The sequence below is a fragment of the Centruroides sculpturatus genome, unplaced genomic scaffold (assembly GCF_000671375.1).
Source record: "Centruroides sculpturatus isolate CEXI.00-Female unplaced genomic scaffold, Cexi_2.0 scaffold1686, whole genome shotgun sequence".
NCBI classification, from domain to species: domain Eukaryota; kingdom Metazoa; phylum Arthropoda; class Arachnida; order Scorpiones; family Buthidae; genus Centruroides; species Centruroides sculpturatus.
In genome coordinates this window covers 87316-105552 of record NW_019385948.1, presented here as the reverse complement: position 1 = coordinate 105552, position 18237 = coordinate 87316, and the positions used below count along the sequence as shown (strand labels likewise).

Below are 18237 nucleotides of genomic sequence, written 5' to 3'. Positions count from 1 at the left end.
GTCAAGGGGTGTTTCGATGCCATTGCATAAATGCATACGTTTCACTTTTGAAGTAGCTAAAGGTAAGTCATGCTGATTGAACTCTTTTAATTAATTTTAGATGCTATCGATTCGGTCGACGTCTACCTCTTAACCTAATTTACAATGAAAAAAATCGTGTAAATTTTATAATAATTGTTTATGTATAGAACAAAGAATTATTTTTTAAAATATACTTTAAACTTTATTTTATTAAAAAAATATTTTTGCAAAATAAACATTAAACAAAATACTATCTTGCAGTGTGAAGACTGTCATTTATTTTTTACACTTTCTTCCAGTACTAAATGATAAAATTTAATTTAATTAGGCTACAAAATTTAATTTAAATATAAGATTGAAAAAATATTTAGATTTTTTTTTTTTTAGAATAAATATTACTTTTAATTGCTTATACATTCTTAACATTGATATTATTTAAAACAAGGTTAACAAATTGGAAAAATAAATATTGCATTGCTTAAAATTTAAATTTAAAATTTATTTTTATTATATATTTTCCTAAATTAATATTTACTAAATGCTTTCGAGTATCAGTGTATAAATAATATATCAAGCACTGAACTAAATTAGACTATGTATTAGGATTTCTTTATATACAATTTAGCCTTTAAAATGTATTTATTTCTTCATTTTCGGCATTTAAAAACTTAATATCGCTTCTGGAGATAATTATAATAGCTGTGAAACATTGATATTCTTATTAAATTTGAGGAAAATGTGTCTTTTGTAAGATGAAAACTCTTGATATTTTCAAAATTTTGACGTAGTGGCTTAGATATAATCATTTCCATTGTTATTGGTGGAGATAAGTCACGTGTGCGAAATGTAAGTACTTATAAGGCAGTAGGGATGGATGTTAAAGGAAATATAGCAAAACACGAATGAATATCGACAGTTAACGGTAAGTGTTTTGCTTAAGTAGATTTTATAAAATATGTCAAGTGCTTTCCCAATTGAGTGTTAACGAGATCAAATAGTTTCAAATAGACGTTGTTTAATATACAAATTTCTTTAAGCACTTTCGTTACTTTCTATTTTAACCAGTCGTAATGTTATTCTTCCTATCACGAATTTATGTAATCTTAACTAATAAAACTACATAAATTAATAGTTATAAAATTTCATACGCTCTCGAATTGATTCTATCTCATCAATTATAATCTTTTTACCGTTTCGAGTGAAGGAACGGGCTTTTTTTCTAATAGAAAAATTGAAGNAATAATTTAAATGAAGTTCTCTTTTCTATTTACAAATTAATTTTTTTTTCATAAATACTTTTAAAGGACGTTTAAAGATTTATTCTTTAAATATTTAAATGTCTTATTAACTTATTGAGACTTTTAAACTTATATAGATGACAAAATTGTATAGGCTACATGTTAATGAATATCTTATTTGAATTAAATGATTGAAAAATTAATGCTTATTTAATATAAGTTATTTGGGGGGGAAACACGAATGTGAAATTAAAGTGGTTTATAGTTTAAATAGATTACTCAATCGTAATTTTAACTTTATTAATAATATAATCTCGCGACCGTTTTAAAATTAAATTTCGTTTAACTTGATTACTGTTAATAGTTTACTATTCTGAAATTCGTAGAATAATTGCCAAATTTATATTCGATAATTTAATAGCTAAGCCATATATTTAGAATCTATTGGATTACATTAGTCAATTTTCTAAAAGAGGGCATGTCTTTTGCTATCGGCTTTAGACTAATGTTTATCCGCCATTTTTTTTTTCCTATTATAATAGTCGCGACTGTGGATGATAGAGCACGTCTGTACCTTACACATCAAAATTTTCTTTTTATTTTACTTTAGTAATAAGTTTTTGCTTATATATCAGTCAATTATAAGAAGAAAAATGAAGAAAATGAATTTTGTAATTTGTTTTTCAACACATACAAACGGAAGGAAACTAGAATGTAAATGATTTTTCTTCCTAGTTAACATAATGTGTAAAAAGCGAATTTGTATAAAAGGAAATTGCAATTTTTTATGATTAGGTGCGAGCTGCGGAATTGTAACGATGCTAAATTAAAAAAATGTTTATCTTACATAATTTTTCATTGCTCAGTTATGAGCATTTATAAATAATTAAATACAATTTTCTAGTTTTTTTTTAACGACGCGACACGTACCCCACATATTTACATTTAAATAATAATACGATTTGAATAATAAAATGTACTATATTACAAATTGTAACGTCGTTCATCCTTGTATATATCAACATACGAGGTATTATCAATTTTCTAAACAAATAACGAACGGTTTATACTGCTTAGTTGGTAATTTAAATACATAGACTCGTAATATAGGCAATATATATATATATATATATTTTTTTTTTTTCACAAAAATCAATTTTCTACTAGAACGAAATTTGTGATAATTTAATCTTCGTTTTCTGGTTATCCTTGAATAATCAATCATCTCAAGGTTACTTCGTAACTACTTGCGTTATTTATTAAATGTAGAATTACTTTTAAGTTAACTTCGTATCTTATTTAATTGGATTATTGCTACCGTACAGTACATTATTCTTATTCTTATTATTAATACAATCGAAAGTGTGAAACAGAAATACTCTCGAGTATTAAAATCACGTAGGCTTTTCTGGCTTTTGGCCTGAATGACATTAATTGTTTTGGAAACGATGACGTCAAGGGGTGTTTCGATGCCATTGCATAAATGCATACGTTTCACTTTTGAAGTAGCTAAAGGTAAGTCATGCTGATTGAACTCTTTTAATTAATTTTAGATGCTATCGATTCGGTCGACGTCTACCTCTTAACCTAATTTACAATGAAAAAAATCGTGTAAATTTTATAATAATTGTTTATGTATAGAACAAAGAATTATTTTTTAAAATATACTTTAAACTTTATTTTATTAAAAAAATATTTTTGCAAAATAAACATTAAACAAAATACTATCTTGCAGTGTGAAGACTGTCATTTATTTTTTACACTTTCTTCCAGTACTAAATGATAAAATTTAATTTAATTAGGCTACAAAATTTAATTTAAATATAAGATTGAAAAAATATTTAGATTTTTTTTTTAGAATAAATATTACTTTTAATTGCTTATACATTCTTAACATTGATATTATTTAAAACAAGGTTAACAAATTTTAAAAATAAATATTGCATTGCTTAAAATTTAAATTTAAAATTTATTTTTATTATATATTTTCCTAAATTAATATTTACTAAATGCTTTCGAGTATCAGTGTATAAATAATATATCAAGCACTGAACTAAATTAGACTATGTATTAGGATTTCTTTATATACAATTTAGCCTTTAAAATGTATTTATTTCTTCATTTTCGGCATTTAAAAACTTAATATCGCTTCTGGAGATAATTATAATAGCTGTGAAACATTGATATTCTTATTAAATTTGAGGAAAATGTGTCTTTTGTAAGATGAAAACTCTTGATATTTTCAAAATTTTGACGTAGTGGCTTAGATATAATCATTTCCATTGTTATTGGTGGAGATAAGTCACGTGTGCGAAATGTAAGTACTTATAAGGCAGTAGGGATGGATGTTAAAGGAAATATAGCAAAACACGAATGAATATCGACAGTTAACGGTAAGTGTTTTGCTTAAGTAGATTTTATAAAATATGTCAAGTGCTTTCCCAATTGAGTGTTAACGAGATCAAATAGTTTCAAATAGACGTTGTTTAATATACAAATTTCTTTAAGCACTTTCGTTACTTTCTATTTTAACCAGTCGTAATGTTATTCTTCCTATCACGAATTTATGTAATCTTAACTAATAAAACTACATAAATTAATAGTTATAAAATTTCATACGCTCTCGAATTGATTCTATCTCATCAATTATAATCTTTTTACCGTTTCGAGTGAAGGAACGGGCTTTTTTTCTAATAGAAAAATTGAAGAAATTAATTATTTTTCTTATTTTAAATGAATAATTAGCAATTAATTAAATATATTTAAAATTGTTAAGTAAGTGAATTGTTCTTATAAATAGTAAATTTTTCTGTATTAATTAAAATTCTACATTAATTAATTAATTTAGTTAATATTTATTTAATTTTATTTAGTATCGGATGTATATTATTATTTTTTTAATTTAAATTCATTAAAAAATATATATTTAGAAGTATAAATTAATATTTTCGAACTTGGTCTTTAATGCTTTTAAAATTATATTTAATGGTCAGTATTTGATTTTGAATGGCAGTTTAAATTAAAATTTATAAAATAATTAAATAAATGATTTTTTTTAAATCAAAAATTATTTCTTAACGATCTTCGAACATTTATCATGAATCAAGTCATAATATCAAAAAACGCAAATATTAATGTGTAAAAATTATAATGTTTAATTTAATGTATATTTTTAGAAAATTATTACTACATTATAGCTGTTAAATACTATAATAATTAAATGAAATCTGTATGCATCAGTCTAGTGAAGCTATATAATAAGATTGATGATTGAAATGTAAATTTTTCTATCGACGCATAAAATTGATAGAAAATTTTCATCAAAACCCTTCAAGATTCATCGTTAAATAAACATATGAAATTCGATAAAACAAACTCTTCTTTAACTTAGATAATATGATATTTATATATTAAGTAGCGTAAAATAAACATGTCTAATCAAATCAAAGGAATAGTTTCGATTGCCTTTATGATTTTTTACGCTCTTTCAGTTTTAAGTTTCATATTTTAAGTTAATTTTTTCACTTTTCTACTTTTACTTTTATTTTTCAAAGCATATTTTAAATTTATAATATACGCATATAAAACTATTACGCTAAAGTTATAAGTAAAGTTACGGACAAAATATGAATATTTTATTTTTATTTTTACAGAAAATAAAAACTAGCATTTTTTTTTATCAATAGAATTTTTCTACGGTAATTTCCGATCAACTTTTGTAACACAATAATAACGTACCGTACCCTGTATAAAATTTTAAAAATTATAAAATATCATGACACTTATACATAACGAATTAATATAAATTAATTTGAATAAATAACAGTTGCAAAATATGCATAAGAAAAAGTATTTATGAAATGTACGCATTGTTATCCAGTGGCATAATGACATAATTTGGCGCCTACGGAGAAAAATAATAAGCTCTGTGATTCAGATACGAATTTAGAGGATTCGGAGGGGCGAATGAACGCTAAAGTTATTATTATTTTTTTCAAATAATATTTATATTTTATTATTTTTGTAAGTAATTTTCAATTTTGTTACATTTTGATATTATTTGTGGCGTTTATTTTAAGAAAATTATTTATTAGAACTAATTAATATATACCGTATATATATTAAAACCAAAGCATTGGATAAGGAAAAAATGGAAAAGATTAGATGATACCTTCATCCAGCAGTGACAATGGTTGATGATGATGATTTATAAAGTAAAATATTATATTTAATTATTTAATTTTTATCATAATATTATTGAACACGGTGACCATTTAAAGGAGAAATTTACATTCTAGATAATAATTAAATTTTTAGCAAATATTTGATTTTAATTTATAAATTAAATAAAATTTGTTTTTTAATATATTAAACCAATATAATTATACATTATATAATCGATAAAAAATAAGCGAAAAAAATTTAGTTATTCGCTTGTTAATAATTTATTAATCATGTTTTAAATAAATATTAATATTTGAAATTGCTTAAACATGTTCAGTCAAATTGCAATTTTTGTTATTATAGGGAAGGAATTATATTGCTGTTTATTCGATTTGCACAGTGGCGCGTTATCCTATGGGCAAAAAGAGCAATTGTCTGGGGCTCCCACCATCAGGGGGTCCCAAACTAATCTTTTATAAGAAAATATTCCCCAAAAATTTTCCCGAAGAAAAATGGCTGAAGTCAGCATTGTACAGTGCATGCGGCCCCTTAATTCAAGGCCCATGAAGTTATAAAGCGCCACTGGAATAACGCATAACTTATACTAAACAGCTTAAAATTTAACATCATCATTATTTTAAGGTGTAAAGATGCATAATTTTAATATAAAAAGCTTAAGATATTCGTAGAAGATTTAGTTAAAATGGAAATTTGCATAAATTAAATACACAAATAGAGATATAAAAATATTTTAAAAATGATAACATTGTCAGAATTAATGTAATTTGTTTCTAATATAAAAAAAGTAGTTTGTTTAAGCTTCAATCAGCGTGGTGTAATGACAAGAAGTAATGTCTATATTCACGTGTTTAATTATTAAAAATAACAAAATTTCAGAAGTAAGAAAACATTGATCAAGTTTTAAACTAAACACACTTGATTGCTTCTAAGAAAGCAGCGTATAACTACTGTCGATGGACATTTTATAATGTAAATGCATGTAAAGGTTATTTTCTGTTAATAAATTAATAACTGAGTTAATGGAAAATGGAAATGAAATTAAGATTTTTTTGCCAAAGTCGGGAATACATATTTATAAGCGAGAAAAAAGAGAATTACAGTATTTTGAAACGTGAAACGCAATTCTAATGAAATCCGTTTTATTAAGTGATTGTTAAATAGGAAATTATAAATAAAAAATAATAATTATATCAATTATAAATTACAGAATAATGTATTTGTTCTTCTTATTCGTAAACAAATCGAGGAAAATTAAGAATGTTTAATCAAGAAAGTTTTATTTGGATAGACTAAGATTTAGCAATGTGCTAAGGTCGCATTACTTCTAGTTTTTAAATTTATTACTAATTTCATTAGAAATAAATTGATAATTATCTAAAATACGTCAATTTTTAATGAAATATTTATTTTCATTATAAATATTCAGTGTAATTCTATAATTGTTGATTGTATTCAATTTTGCTAAGCAGTCGTGCGCCTACGTAGAAACTTCATCTTAAAATTCATTAAAAATTTAAATTTTTAAAAACATATATAAATTATCATTTTTTTCACTTTTTTTCAAGTCCTACAGCATAAATAAAATCGCATACGCTCATTATCAGCAATGTAATCGTAAAATTAACAGAGGGTATACAGTTTTTCTATAACTTTAAAATTGATGTTGGAGAGGAGAAGAAAAACAATTACTTTTAAAAAATGAATGTATTGGCTTACTTATTTAAAATAAAATAAATTATTCTATACATCTATTTATTGTAGTACAGCGTAGAAAAATCATAACGTTTAACTTTATTTTATATATTTTTCCATAACGTCTGGAGAGAATAATCCGCATTGTAATCAATCCTCAATTCATTTTAACTTTCTTCAGTATATAAAGTACAATGTAGGTTTATAAATCGCAAAACCTGATGATATATGATATTTTTACAAAAGAAAAAAACAGGGTATACAGCATATACTGCCGTAAATCCTCTTGTTCATTATAACCAGGGCCCTCGAGAACTTGTATGGGGTCCGGGTAATGCGGACTCCTCTAGCTCTTTAGTGGGCCTCTTTTGCCATGAATTTTTGAAAGAACGCAATCCCTAATTATAATTTATTCAATGAATAGGTGTAAAACTGCATTACTATGACAGCTGTGGGGATGATTACATACACAATTTGTTTTTGTAGATTTAAATAAATTATTTTGTTAATGCATAATTTCGTTTTTAAAATAATTTTATAACGTGTCAATATAAGAAATACAAAAAACAATGTATAAGATTGCAGCTTTTCCGTTATTAAATTGAATGATTTTATAATATCCTAAACTCCTCTAAATATATAACGATCTGTTTATTTTAATTTATAAATTAAGTCAAATAAAAGTCGGAAAAGTATTTTTAAAATATTTCTTCTGAAATCGACTTAAATAAAATTCCAGATTTAGAAAATAATTCTTGAAATATATTTTGTTTACTTATCGACTACAGTTATATAAATATTTATATTAACTTTTATATAAGTGTGAATTTTATTATTTAAACTCGGACATAAATATAAGTTGTATGAATTTAAATAATGTAAGAATATAGAAATCCTTACTCATATAAACTAATATAGTTAACTAAAGTGATGTATAGTAACTGGGATTGCAGACTTATCAACGAGAGTTTACTGTATCAAATGGATAGACTTTATTTGAATAATAACAAAATTTTGAAAGTAAATAGTCTATATGTAACTTTAATGAGTTAGCCTATTTCAAATATATATAAGTTTAAAACTCATCAATTATCATATTCTTGAGAAGCGATATCTAAGTATTCTCTCCAATAAGATATTGATGTATCAAATTGTTTTGAGTATATTAAGTGTGTTGCCTTTTATAGAAAAAATAATTCACTGTTTACATAACACATCTGGAAACCACGTGGGATACGTCTCACTTACATAAGCCATGATTAGTAAATACGAAACATAAAAATTATTATATATTTTTTAACTATTACATTCGCTTATTGTTCCGAATAATGCTTTTATCAAGTTGAATTTGAAAAAAAAAAGATCAAGTTCGTTAAATTACTTAAATGCTGTTATCAAACTGTCTAAAATAGCGGTATTATATTATTAATCTCTGTAATTATTAAGCATATTTTATATTATTTTTATAATTTACTTTTTCTGAAATCTATATTATGACGAAAACGAAAAGCATCTTATATTTTATTTACGTTAGAAATTTCGAATGTATGAAATTTAATAAACGGATTTCTAGCGATTGAAAGTAAATTAGCATAAATCAGTTGTAACAGAAGAGTTTTTTTATTTATTTTATTATTGTTTTTTATCATTTCTTTTGAAGTAATTCTAGCTGGTATTTTGTAAAGGCGTTGTTTAACCTTGAAACTTAAAAACCAGATAGGTATTGATGATGTCACATCGAGAGTTGTGAACACTTTTAAATGACTGCTTTGCTACTTACAAGGTTCGATAAACGTGCAAATTTTGAATAAAATGAGTTTTTAAAACTAATTATTCAGTTATAAAATCCGACAGTATATTTGCGGCGTGTTAAATGTTGTGTTGAATTTTGTGATTATTTAAGTACATTATTTTGTTTTATAGTCCAAGTGAAACCGGAAACAAATTTATTTTTAAAACTCAAGTTTAACAAACATATTTTTAGACGCAGCAGGTAAACATTATTGTGATATAATCATAATATATCGACGAGAAAGTTGTTTTTTAGAAACTCTTCCATCTATCCTACATTTATTCATTTAAAAACAATGTAAAAATATTAAATAAATAATCCATACTTTAGATATTATGACCCTTTCATTTATAAAAATTATTTTTAATATATTTGAGGTAATTTTTTTCAGTCATTCATAGCTACCATATTGCACAGATGGATGGACTGTTCGACCAATCAGAAGTCAGGTGATGACATCATGCCAGCACGCCCGTTAGCCGAACAGGATACTCTATTTCCATTGGCTGACAGGACGACATCTGGAGATGTTGAATTGCAGACCACCATTAATACAGATCTCGTCGGAGATCCCGAGAAGAGTAAAAGTTTAAATTTGAAATATATCCTTAGATTAAAAAATTAATTATTATAATAATACAGCAATATCGAATTTTGTTTTATAGGAGACAATCATACTACCAATTTTAGCATTACTAAACCCGATTTAATGGATGGTAGTTTGGTCGTTCCTCTCCAAGAAGAAACAGATAATAAAATCGAACAAAATCCAAACTCGGAAGAAAGGATTACGTGGAATAAAAAAGCCGACTTTTTATTATCTATTATCGGCTTTGCGGTCGATTTGGCAAATGTTTGGAGGTTTCCTTATCTATGTTATAAAAACGGAGGAGGTAACGTTTTATTATTCAAAAATAATCAAAATATTCATAAATTATCTTTAATATTTTAAAAAGAAATGTCTTTTCATCTAGATTTAAGTTGTTTTTGTATTTTGTATTGTTGTACGCGATCCAGATGAGGTTCTATCAAAGGGGGTCAGCATGGTCAAAGATCTTTGCTGGCTTTTTTTTTCGTGCTTCAAAACATTTGTTACGAATTCTTTATTCTATTTCATTTCTTGCGTATTAATAAAAATATATATTTATGTTCGTCAAAGTTTATTAACTTAAAATATAATACAACTTTTTAATGATGTTGTGAGTCTCAAAGGTAAAGGCCTCTCATAATTCTTAAGAAGCCTTCACGATATTATTATTTTAAAACTATTATTTATTTAATTTGCTAATATTTTCTTTATTTACTAATAATATATCATTTTTTAAATAAGATATTGTGTTGAAAAGTATATAAAAGTTATAATCCTAGTATCAAATCCTAACATTAAATCAAATTCCATTTCTGTTAATTATTATTTCGTTATTGATAATTAAATTAAGTTTACAGATTTGAAAATCGGTTTGCAAATTAATTACATTCATTACATAATCATAATAACTATAATTCATTACTTTCTGTTTAAGAATAAAATACGCGTCAATTGTAAAAGAACAATAAGTTCAATTACTGTTACTAATTGTAATGTACTGCACTATTAAACTATTACTTCCGTCGATTAAACTTGGCTTTAATCCAAAGATGTCTTCCTTATTCAGGAGTTTTCCTTATTCCTTACTTCCTGATGTTGATATTCGGAGCAGTTCCCCTTTTCTACATGGAACTGGCTCTTGGCCAATATAATAAACAAGGTCCCATCAGCATTTGGAAGATATGCCCACTCTTTAAAGGTTATTAGCATTATCTTTTATGCTCTATTATGTCTCTAATTATAAAATATGTTTAGAAAATAAGCTATAAATTCTATATTTCAGGTGTGGGATACTGTGCCTGTCTAGTCTCTTGGTACGTGTCCTTTTATTATAATGTTATCATCGGATGGACCGTATACTTCATCTTTGCTTCATTTTCTTCTGATCTTCCTTGGATTCATTGTGGAAACGAATGGAACACGGAAAAGTGCAGAGGAGATAATTTTACTCAACAAAATTATTCTAATTTATCCGTCGAATTGATTTATTTGAATAAAACTTCACCCGTGTTCGAATTTTTTAAGTAAGTTTAATATTAATCTATGAAAGTTGCGTTTATATCTATAAGCATAGAAACTTTATTTAAGGATCCATTTTTAATACGGTATTTTAAATTATAATAGTAGATTTCGTAATGATAATATGTTTTTAAATGAGCTGTTTACGACGTTGGAGAAGATTTCAAAGGATGAAATGGAAGGCTATCAGAAAACTTTTAAAATAAATTAAAAAATAAAAAAGCCTTATAAAATGTAAAAATTCAACAGAGATTTAAAAAAAAATTTTTGCAGTATATTTTTATTTTACGATATTTACACTAATACAATACTAAACTTCAACAATCTTTTGCTACTTCTGTTTGGCCCATAGAAAACGTTTTATTCTCATATTTAAATAAATTAAAAACTATTTGTAAGTAAATATTATACGAGTACCAGTATAACTAGTAAAATTCCTTATTGTAAATAGTTTCTTTTATTATTTCTTCTTTCTTTTTATTAAGGATCTGTTTCGGAGAGGCTATCGTCGCCACTTTGGCATTACCAATGTATTTTAAAAATAAATAAATAAAATTACTTCTGCCAGAAATCTTTAAAATTTAATATTAATATGAAAGAAAAATAATTAAAATGGTTAAAAGTCAGCGAATTAAAAAATATCAATTGATCTTAAAATTAATTTAAAAATGTGTTATAAGTGATAATGATGTAAACTTTATTCCCGATTTAAATAGATTTAAGAGAATATTTTATTAATTAAGACGTCAAACAGCATTCAGAAATATTTATGACCATCATAAAACCTACTACTTAATTATTTACGTCGAACTTTTAGCGAGGTCGTTCCGTCTTCTAGCTTAAAAAAATTTTTTTTAAATAATTTAAATCCTTAAGAGTGATCACGTTATTAATGAAGATAATTTAAAACTTTCTGGATTTTTTACTTAACTAATATAAGATAATCTCTCTTTTGTTTTATTTAAAACGAATAAATTTTTTGTTTTAATTTGCTGCTTCCCTTCTATGAAAGGATATAGTCGTTCGGTATAATATGTTATTTTTTATAGGTCAAAATAATAAATTATATCTTCTGTATCGTAACCTTCGCAAAAAGTAATTTCGTAATTCATTCATAATTCAACAACACTTTGATATTTACTCTAACTTCTGGTATATAAATTTAATTAATTTTACTACCTTTTAATATCTTATACTATATTTTTATACTATTAAATATATATGTGTGTGTAAGAATAAAATATCTTTAATATAATATATATATATATATATATCTTCATTAAAAATTTACGGATCTTTCCGTATCCATGCTTATTCATACTTCTTGTATCAATATGTTAACCATTGTTAAAATAATTCATTCATTTTCTATTTATTGTATTGCTCTGTCGTATGAAGGGCTAAAATTGATGAAGTGTCAGTTAAATTAAATTGAAGTATGACGTTTAAAGTTCTAACCGCCACAAAATGTCATCATTTGTCATCAGTCGTTAATCTAATCAACGTCAAAAGTGTCAACTAGTATTGTGTGAAAATATAATAAACAAGTTCGGTATTCTTCCGTAAAAAAACTATTAATTTTTCGAAAAAATATTATGTTAAACCGATATAATCGATTTAAAATGTTTAGCTTTTAATTTGCTTGACAAGTTCAAGAAAAATATTTGTCTAATCAATTCTAGTTTCCAAGAAAATTGAATATTTTTATGATAAATCTGTGTTTAAATCAATTTTATTAATTAATATTTCTTCATAGATTTAACTATTATATTTTATAAATTACATTATTCTAACTCTTAAAGAACTTATAATTTAAGAATATAAATTGTAAGTTCTTTAAATAACTTTAAGTGCTGAAAAATTTTAAGTAATCCATTGAAATTCATTTAACTTTTATAGTCGGGGATTATTGGAACTACATCTAAGCACAGGATTACACGATTTGGGAGCACCAAAATGGCAATTAGTAATGTGCGTCCTCGTTGTTTTTGTCATCTTATTTTTTGCTCTGTTTAAAGGAGTGAAATCTTCAGGAAAAGTAAAGAAAATAATTCGATATAATTATTAAATTATGCAAAAATGTTATTTAACTCAATTAAATTGTAGGTAGTATGGGTAACAGCTACTGTTCCGTATTTTATTCTTACCATCTTATTGATACGTGGTCTATTGCTTCCCGGAGCGGGTCAAGGTCTTGTTTATTATCTAAATCCAGATTTCAGTCAACTTCTTCGATCTCAGGTCAGTCGAGATATAAAATAAATTTAAGATTTTTTATTGATTGAAAGCATTTTTAAACGTATTTTTTTGGCAAAGAAAAGTAAAGATAATTATATTTTGTTTTTTAGGTATGGATCGATGCAGCTGCTCAAGTGTTTTATTCTGTTGGAGTTGGATTTGGTGTACATTTGACTTACGCATCTTACAATCCTTTTCATAATAATTGTTATAAGCAAGTAGAATTTCATAATCCTTTTTAGCATTTTCTGATCTGAGAATTTATATATTCATATGTTTAAATTTACATAAATAAATAATAAAACATGTTTATATATTTAGAGATTGCTTATGGACAACTGCAGCGAATAGTTTCACCAGCTTTTATGGCGGATTCGTTATATTTGCTTATTTGGGTTATATATCTCACAAAGAACGTGTACCAATTACTCATGTTGCCAAAGATGGATACGGACTCATTTTTCAGGTTTATCCAGAAGCGATTGCAACCCTTTCTGGAGGACCTTTTTGGGCTGTTCTTTTCTTTACCATGCTATTAACTCTTGGCCTTGATAGCGCAGTGAGCAATGCTTAATTATTTCATGTTATGTGACTTCCATATCAAATAGTCACTCAATATGTTGATTTTTTAATAAATTTAATCAACTTCGAGACATTGAATTTTATTTTATTACTTAAAAATACCGTGTTTTTTTTTCAGATGGGTGGATTAGAATCAGTTATAACTGGATTAAAAGACGAGTACGCAAAATATTTCGTAAAATGGCGATATAGTCGCCAGATATTTACAGCTGGAGTATTGGCAACTTCTTTCTGTATTGCCATAATTAATGTAACGAGAGTGAGTAAATAATAGAAATTACAGTAAAGTTGTTAAGTGAATACAAATAAGTTTAACATTTTTCTTAATTTTTATAGGGAGGTGGTTATATGATGTATTGGTTTGACACATACGCAGCTGGTATATCACTTATTTGTTCAGCATTTTTTGAAGCAGTCGGTATAGCCTGGGTTTATGGTGAGTTTTCCATCTAGTCAAGAAAAATTTAGGAATATTTAACTTAAAATTAATTTTTTAAAGCTGTTTGTATACAGATAAATAAATAAAACTAACAGGTGTTCAGCAACCGATATTGATTTTTTGTGTTAAAGATTTTTTTGAAACTTAACTTTGTTTAATTATTTTTATTTTTCGTTAAAAAAGGTCTCGATCGATTTTGCAAAAATATTGAAGAAATGTTGGGTTTTCAACCAGGAATATATTGGAGATTATGTTGGAAATTTATTAGTCCAACATTTCTTTTAGTAAGAATTTTATATATTTAAATATTAATAACATAAAATTTTAATTAAGAAACAGTATACGTGCTTTTGATGATTATTCGTGTTGATGCAATGCTATTAATATTATTATTGAAAGGATATGACAAAAATAAGCATGTTCACGAAGTAACTGAGTGATTGATGTGAATAAACAAATCATATTTATGACATAAGTTACATATATGATGATAAAATTAATACTGAAACAGAAAAAAAAAACATACTTTGCTCATGTCTAATGCTTATCAAATTGTTTTTTTAAGTCAATTTTCAATTTTCTTTGATTAGGATTTGAGGGTTAAGATAACGCAACATATAGATGGTCTTCCAAGAGACAACTATCCTTTTTTAGGTGTTAGATTCATGAATAAAACATCGAGTTCAGCCCGTTGGTCAGGGACGAACCCACGACCATCCTACCAATATTCAGTAGTTTTATCCATTCGATGCTATGCTAGTAATATTAACGCTGGAATTAACATTGGAACACAATACATTAACACTAGAATTAATCATCAAAGAACGCATACAAAGAAATTAGTTTACCAGTTTCATCAGAGAATTGAAATATATATATATGTTTTTCAGACTGTAATAACATTGTCTATCATCAATAGTCCACCTCTTACTTATCATGGATATCTTTTTCCAACATGGGCCATTGCTCTGGGGTGGGGTTTCGCTTTTTCCAGCGTGTCCATGGTACCTTTATTTGCTTTCATCGCATTTTATCGAGCTCCCGGAAATACGTGCTCTGATGTAAGTATGCTTGAAAATGAATATGAAGAAGACGACATCTGATGAGAGAAACTATTATTAAACTTATATTATAAATAAATTTATAGAAATTGAATTACGCAATTACACCAGAATCAGAAAGAGGAATAGAAAATCAAAAAACAGAAAGGAAACGATTTCGGGTAAAATTTAATTATATAAAGTAATAAAATAAATAATTTATTGCATAATTTGCCTTTCGATATATCAACCAATAATATGAAAGAATTCAAATTTTTAAAATAGCGCTTGTTTAATTGGCTATAAAATTTTTTAAAATTTGAATTTTTTTAAAACGTTAAAATGTTTTATATTATTATTTATTTATTTAAATAATTAAATGAAAATTATTTTGACGTGTTTTAAAGTGTGATACATTTAATTGTTTTAAATTTTCAGTTGAAAAATTGGTTTTATGTTTGAACCGAAACTTAGACAACGGAGGCAAAATGTTCTAATGTCTCCATAAGTGCCAATTATATTTTAATTCATTTTATGACACCAGAAATTGATCACAAAGGATTCTTCATTAAGTTATTATAATGGTACTCTAGACGAGAGAAAAAGTAAAAATGGAATAAACACATGGAATATTTCTAAAACGGGTGTCGAAGAGACTTGGATCATCAATAAGAAAAACTAATAATAACTCGGTACAAAACAAAGCAAAGCAAAGTTGTTCGCGGTATTTCTGTTTATATGTGTGTATTTAATATTAATGAAATTTAAATTTTGATGTTTCTTTTAAAATATTTCACAGTGTCTCTTCAAATATTGTATATGTGTTTGATATAATAGTTATTATTATTTTTTTTTGTTTTTGTTTTTTATTCGTGATCATAGATTGTTTTGTTATATGGATAATTGTATTGTATGCCGTCATTTGTTGTACAGAAATAAATTACATGAAAGAAATAGAAATGAACTTTTTTATTTAGTGATGAAACATTTGATTAAAATTATTCTCTTAAATCTAGTAGATGAACGAACTTGAAATTTTGAAAGATCTTCAAGTTTAAATAATTAGACCAAGTATTAAATTTCTTACTTTTGAATTCGTGTAAAAATCGCAAAAAAGCACTGAAAAGATTTTTTACATGATGTACAGTACATTGCGAAATCGTTACTCTTTAGCAATTACCACAATTTCCTTCGAATAACACATGGTTTATCTATGTTTAAAAGTCAATTTGAAAGCGGGTTAAGCACCGCTGAGGGTTATCTGCCAATTACAAACTCATCCTTTTCTCTAATCTTAGCAAGAGCATCTTATAAAAAAAAAACGTAAAATTCTTTACGCGCTTCACATATTCGTGTGCCATTGTAATATTATCCGAAACGCAACAGGATATACCTGTATGTATATCTCATATTCAGTTCTATTCAGTTTTCTATACAAAATCGTCTAATCTAAATATTAAAACATTCTAAACTAAATCAACTGATTTTATTATACAGTACCCTCCTACTACGTGTATTTAAAAAGCAAATGAACCTTCAGTAATTCTGCTTAGAATCATCATATAGAAAACTAGAACTAGAACTATCAATTTTAGTATATGTTTCCAATAGTAAATAAATGCTAAGCAATCGACTATCGAACTCGTGTCATTGGATATTTCAGAAGCTGTGTGCAAATTTATTTATAAAATTAAATATGATAATATTAACTGTTAATTTATTTTATATCTGTTAAGGCAAAATAATTCAAGTTACTAACTTGGATTTGTCCCGATTACAGGTAGCACTTTACATAAGTTTACTATAGATATTAATTAATTTAAAATACGTTTCTATTTAATTTATTATTACATATGTCGAAAAACGCCACGAATTTTCCAGGGAGTAGTCTGTCCTGATATGTCGTGTCCCGTCCCTCACCATCTGTCCGAACCGTAATGAGAACCATTATGATGCGAACAAACAAACGCACACACATACACATCTAAAATTTGTAAAAAACCCAGAGGGTTAAATTTGATACGATTTTAATTCTTTCCCTTGTTATGTATACATAACACACAGGAAAGTAAAATTACGACCAAAAAAAAGTTATTTTAATGTTGTGCATAAACAGGGTTGGATTTTGGATTCAGAAGGTTCTTTTTAACTCTTTCCACCCTGTGGGCTCAAGAGGGCATCTTTTTAAAGCCCATTATAGCCCCGGTCGCCACATTGTGGGCCTGGCCCACAATGTGACGATCGGGTGGTGAGGGACAGAAGTCAACATATCCGTCGGATCACCCATGAAAAATTCCTGGGAATTTTTTGACCCGTCCAGATTCGATTCCTAGTCCTGTGGGCTGTCACCTTGATCGCTCGGCCATCTGGCCGTCGATTTAAAAGAGTGCGCAGGGTGCAGATGCACTCCCGTTCTGAAGGTTTTTCCTGAGTAAAGCCAAGTACCTCAGGTAGTAAAAAATTTTCCTTGTTTCCTTTCTATAACCCATCTCCCTAGATTTCTGATTCCACTATTCTGCACATATTATATAAATAAACGAAAGGAAGATTGTATGAAAAACGGAATACCTTTCCATTAGTGTTGCAACGAATAGTATATTCGGCCTGAGGCCGAATACCGAATATTCGGCCATACTATACGGCTTGATTAACGCACGTACGAAAATTGGCGCGCAAACCGCATTATGGAAAAGATCCTGCTCTCTATTGGCCCGCTGTCACTACGCTTCGCCAATCGCGTTAATTCTTGACAGTTGTAGCGGACAGACAAGAGCGTCATGGCAGTATCTGATAAATGATGATATCAAATGTGGATAACAATGAAATGACCTACAGTACACGTGTAAATAACGGAAAAAGAAGAGAGAAGGACTGCGAAGTGAAAATGTGAAAATAAATATGAA

At 26.6% G+C, this 18237-nt stretch overlaps 1 protein-coding gene across 3 annotated transcripts; it reads left to right on the top strand.

Moving 5' to 3' along the window:
- Positions 1 to 24: 24 nt before the first annotated feature.
- LOC111612752 (sodium-dependent noradrenaline transporter-like) lies at positions 25 to 16006 on the top strand. Of its 3 annotated transcripts, none has more exons than XM_023354000.1 (15): positions 25 to 62; positions 9320 to 9509; positions 9594 to 9821; positions 10584 to 10715; positions 10800 to 11040; positions 12935 to 13073; positions 13142 to 13276; positions 13384 to 13487; positions 13595 to 13832; positions 13974 to 14114; positions 14192 to 14291; positions 14478 to 14578; positions 15185 to 15355; positions 15442 to 15516; positions 15773 to 16006. In XM_023354000.1, exons 2-15 carry the CDS (start codon positions 9350 to 9352, stop codon positions 15794 to 15796), a joined length of 1989 nt encoding a protein of 662 aa, XP_023209768.1. In that variant the 5' UTR covers positions 25 to 62; positions 9320 to 9349; the 3' UTR covers positions 15797 to 16006. The 3 variants fall into 3 exon arrangements, with proteins under 3 accessions (XP_023209768.1, XP_023209769.1, XP_023209766.1); XM_023354001.1 differs by lacking the exon at positions 25 to 62 and adding an exon at positions 931 to 943; XM_023353998.1 differs by lacking the exon at positions 25 to 62 and adding an exon at positions 3508 to 3652.
- Positions 16007 to 18237: the final 2231 nt, after the last annotated feature.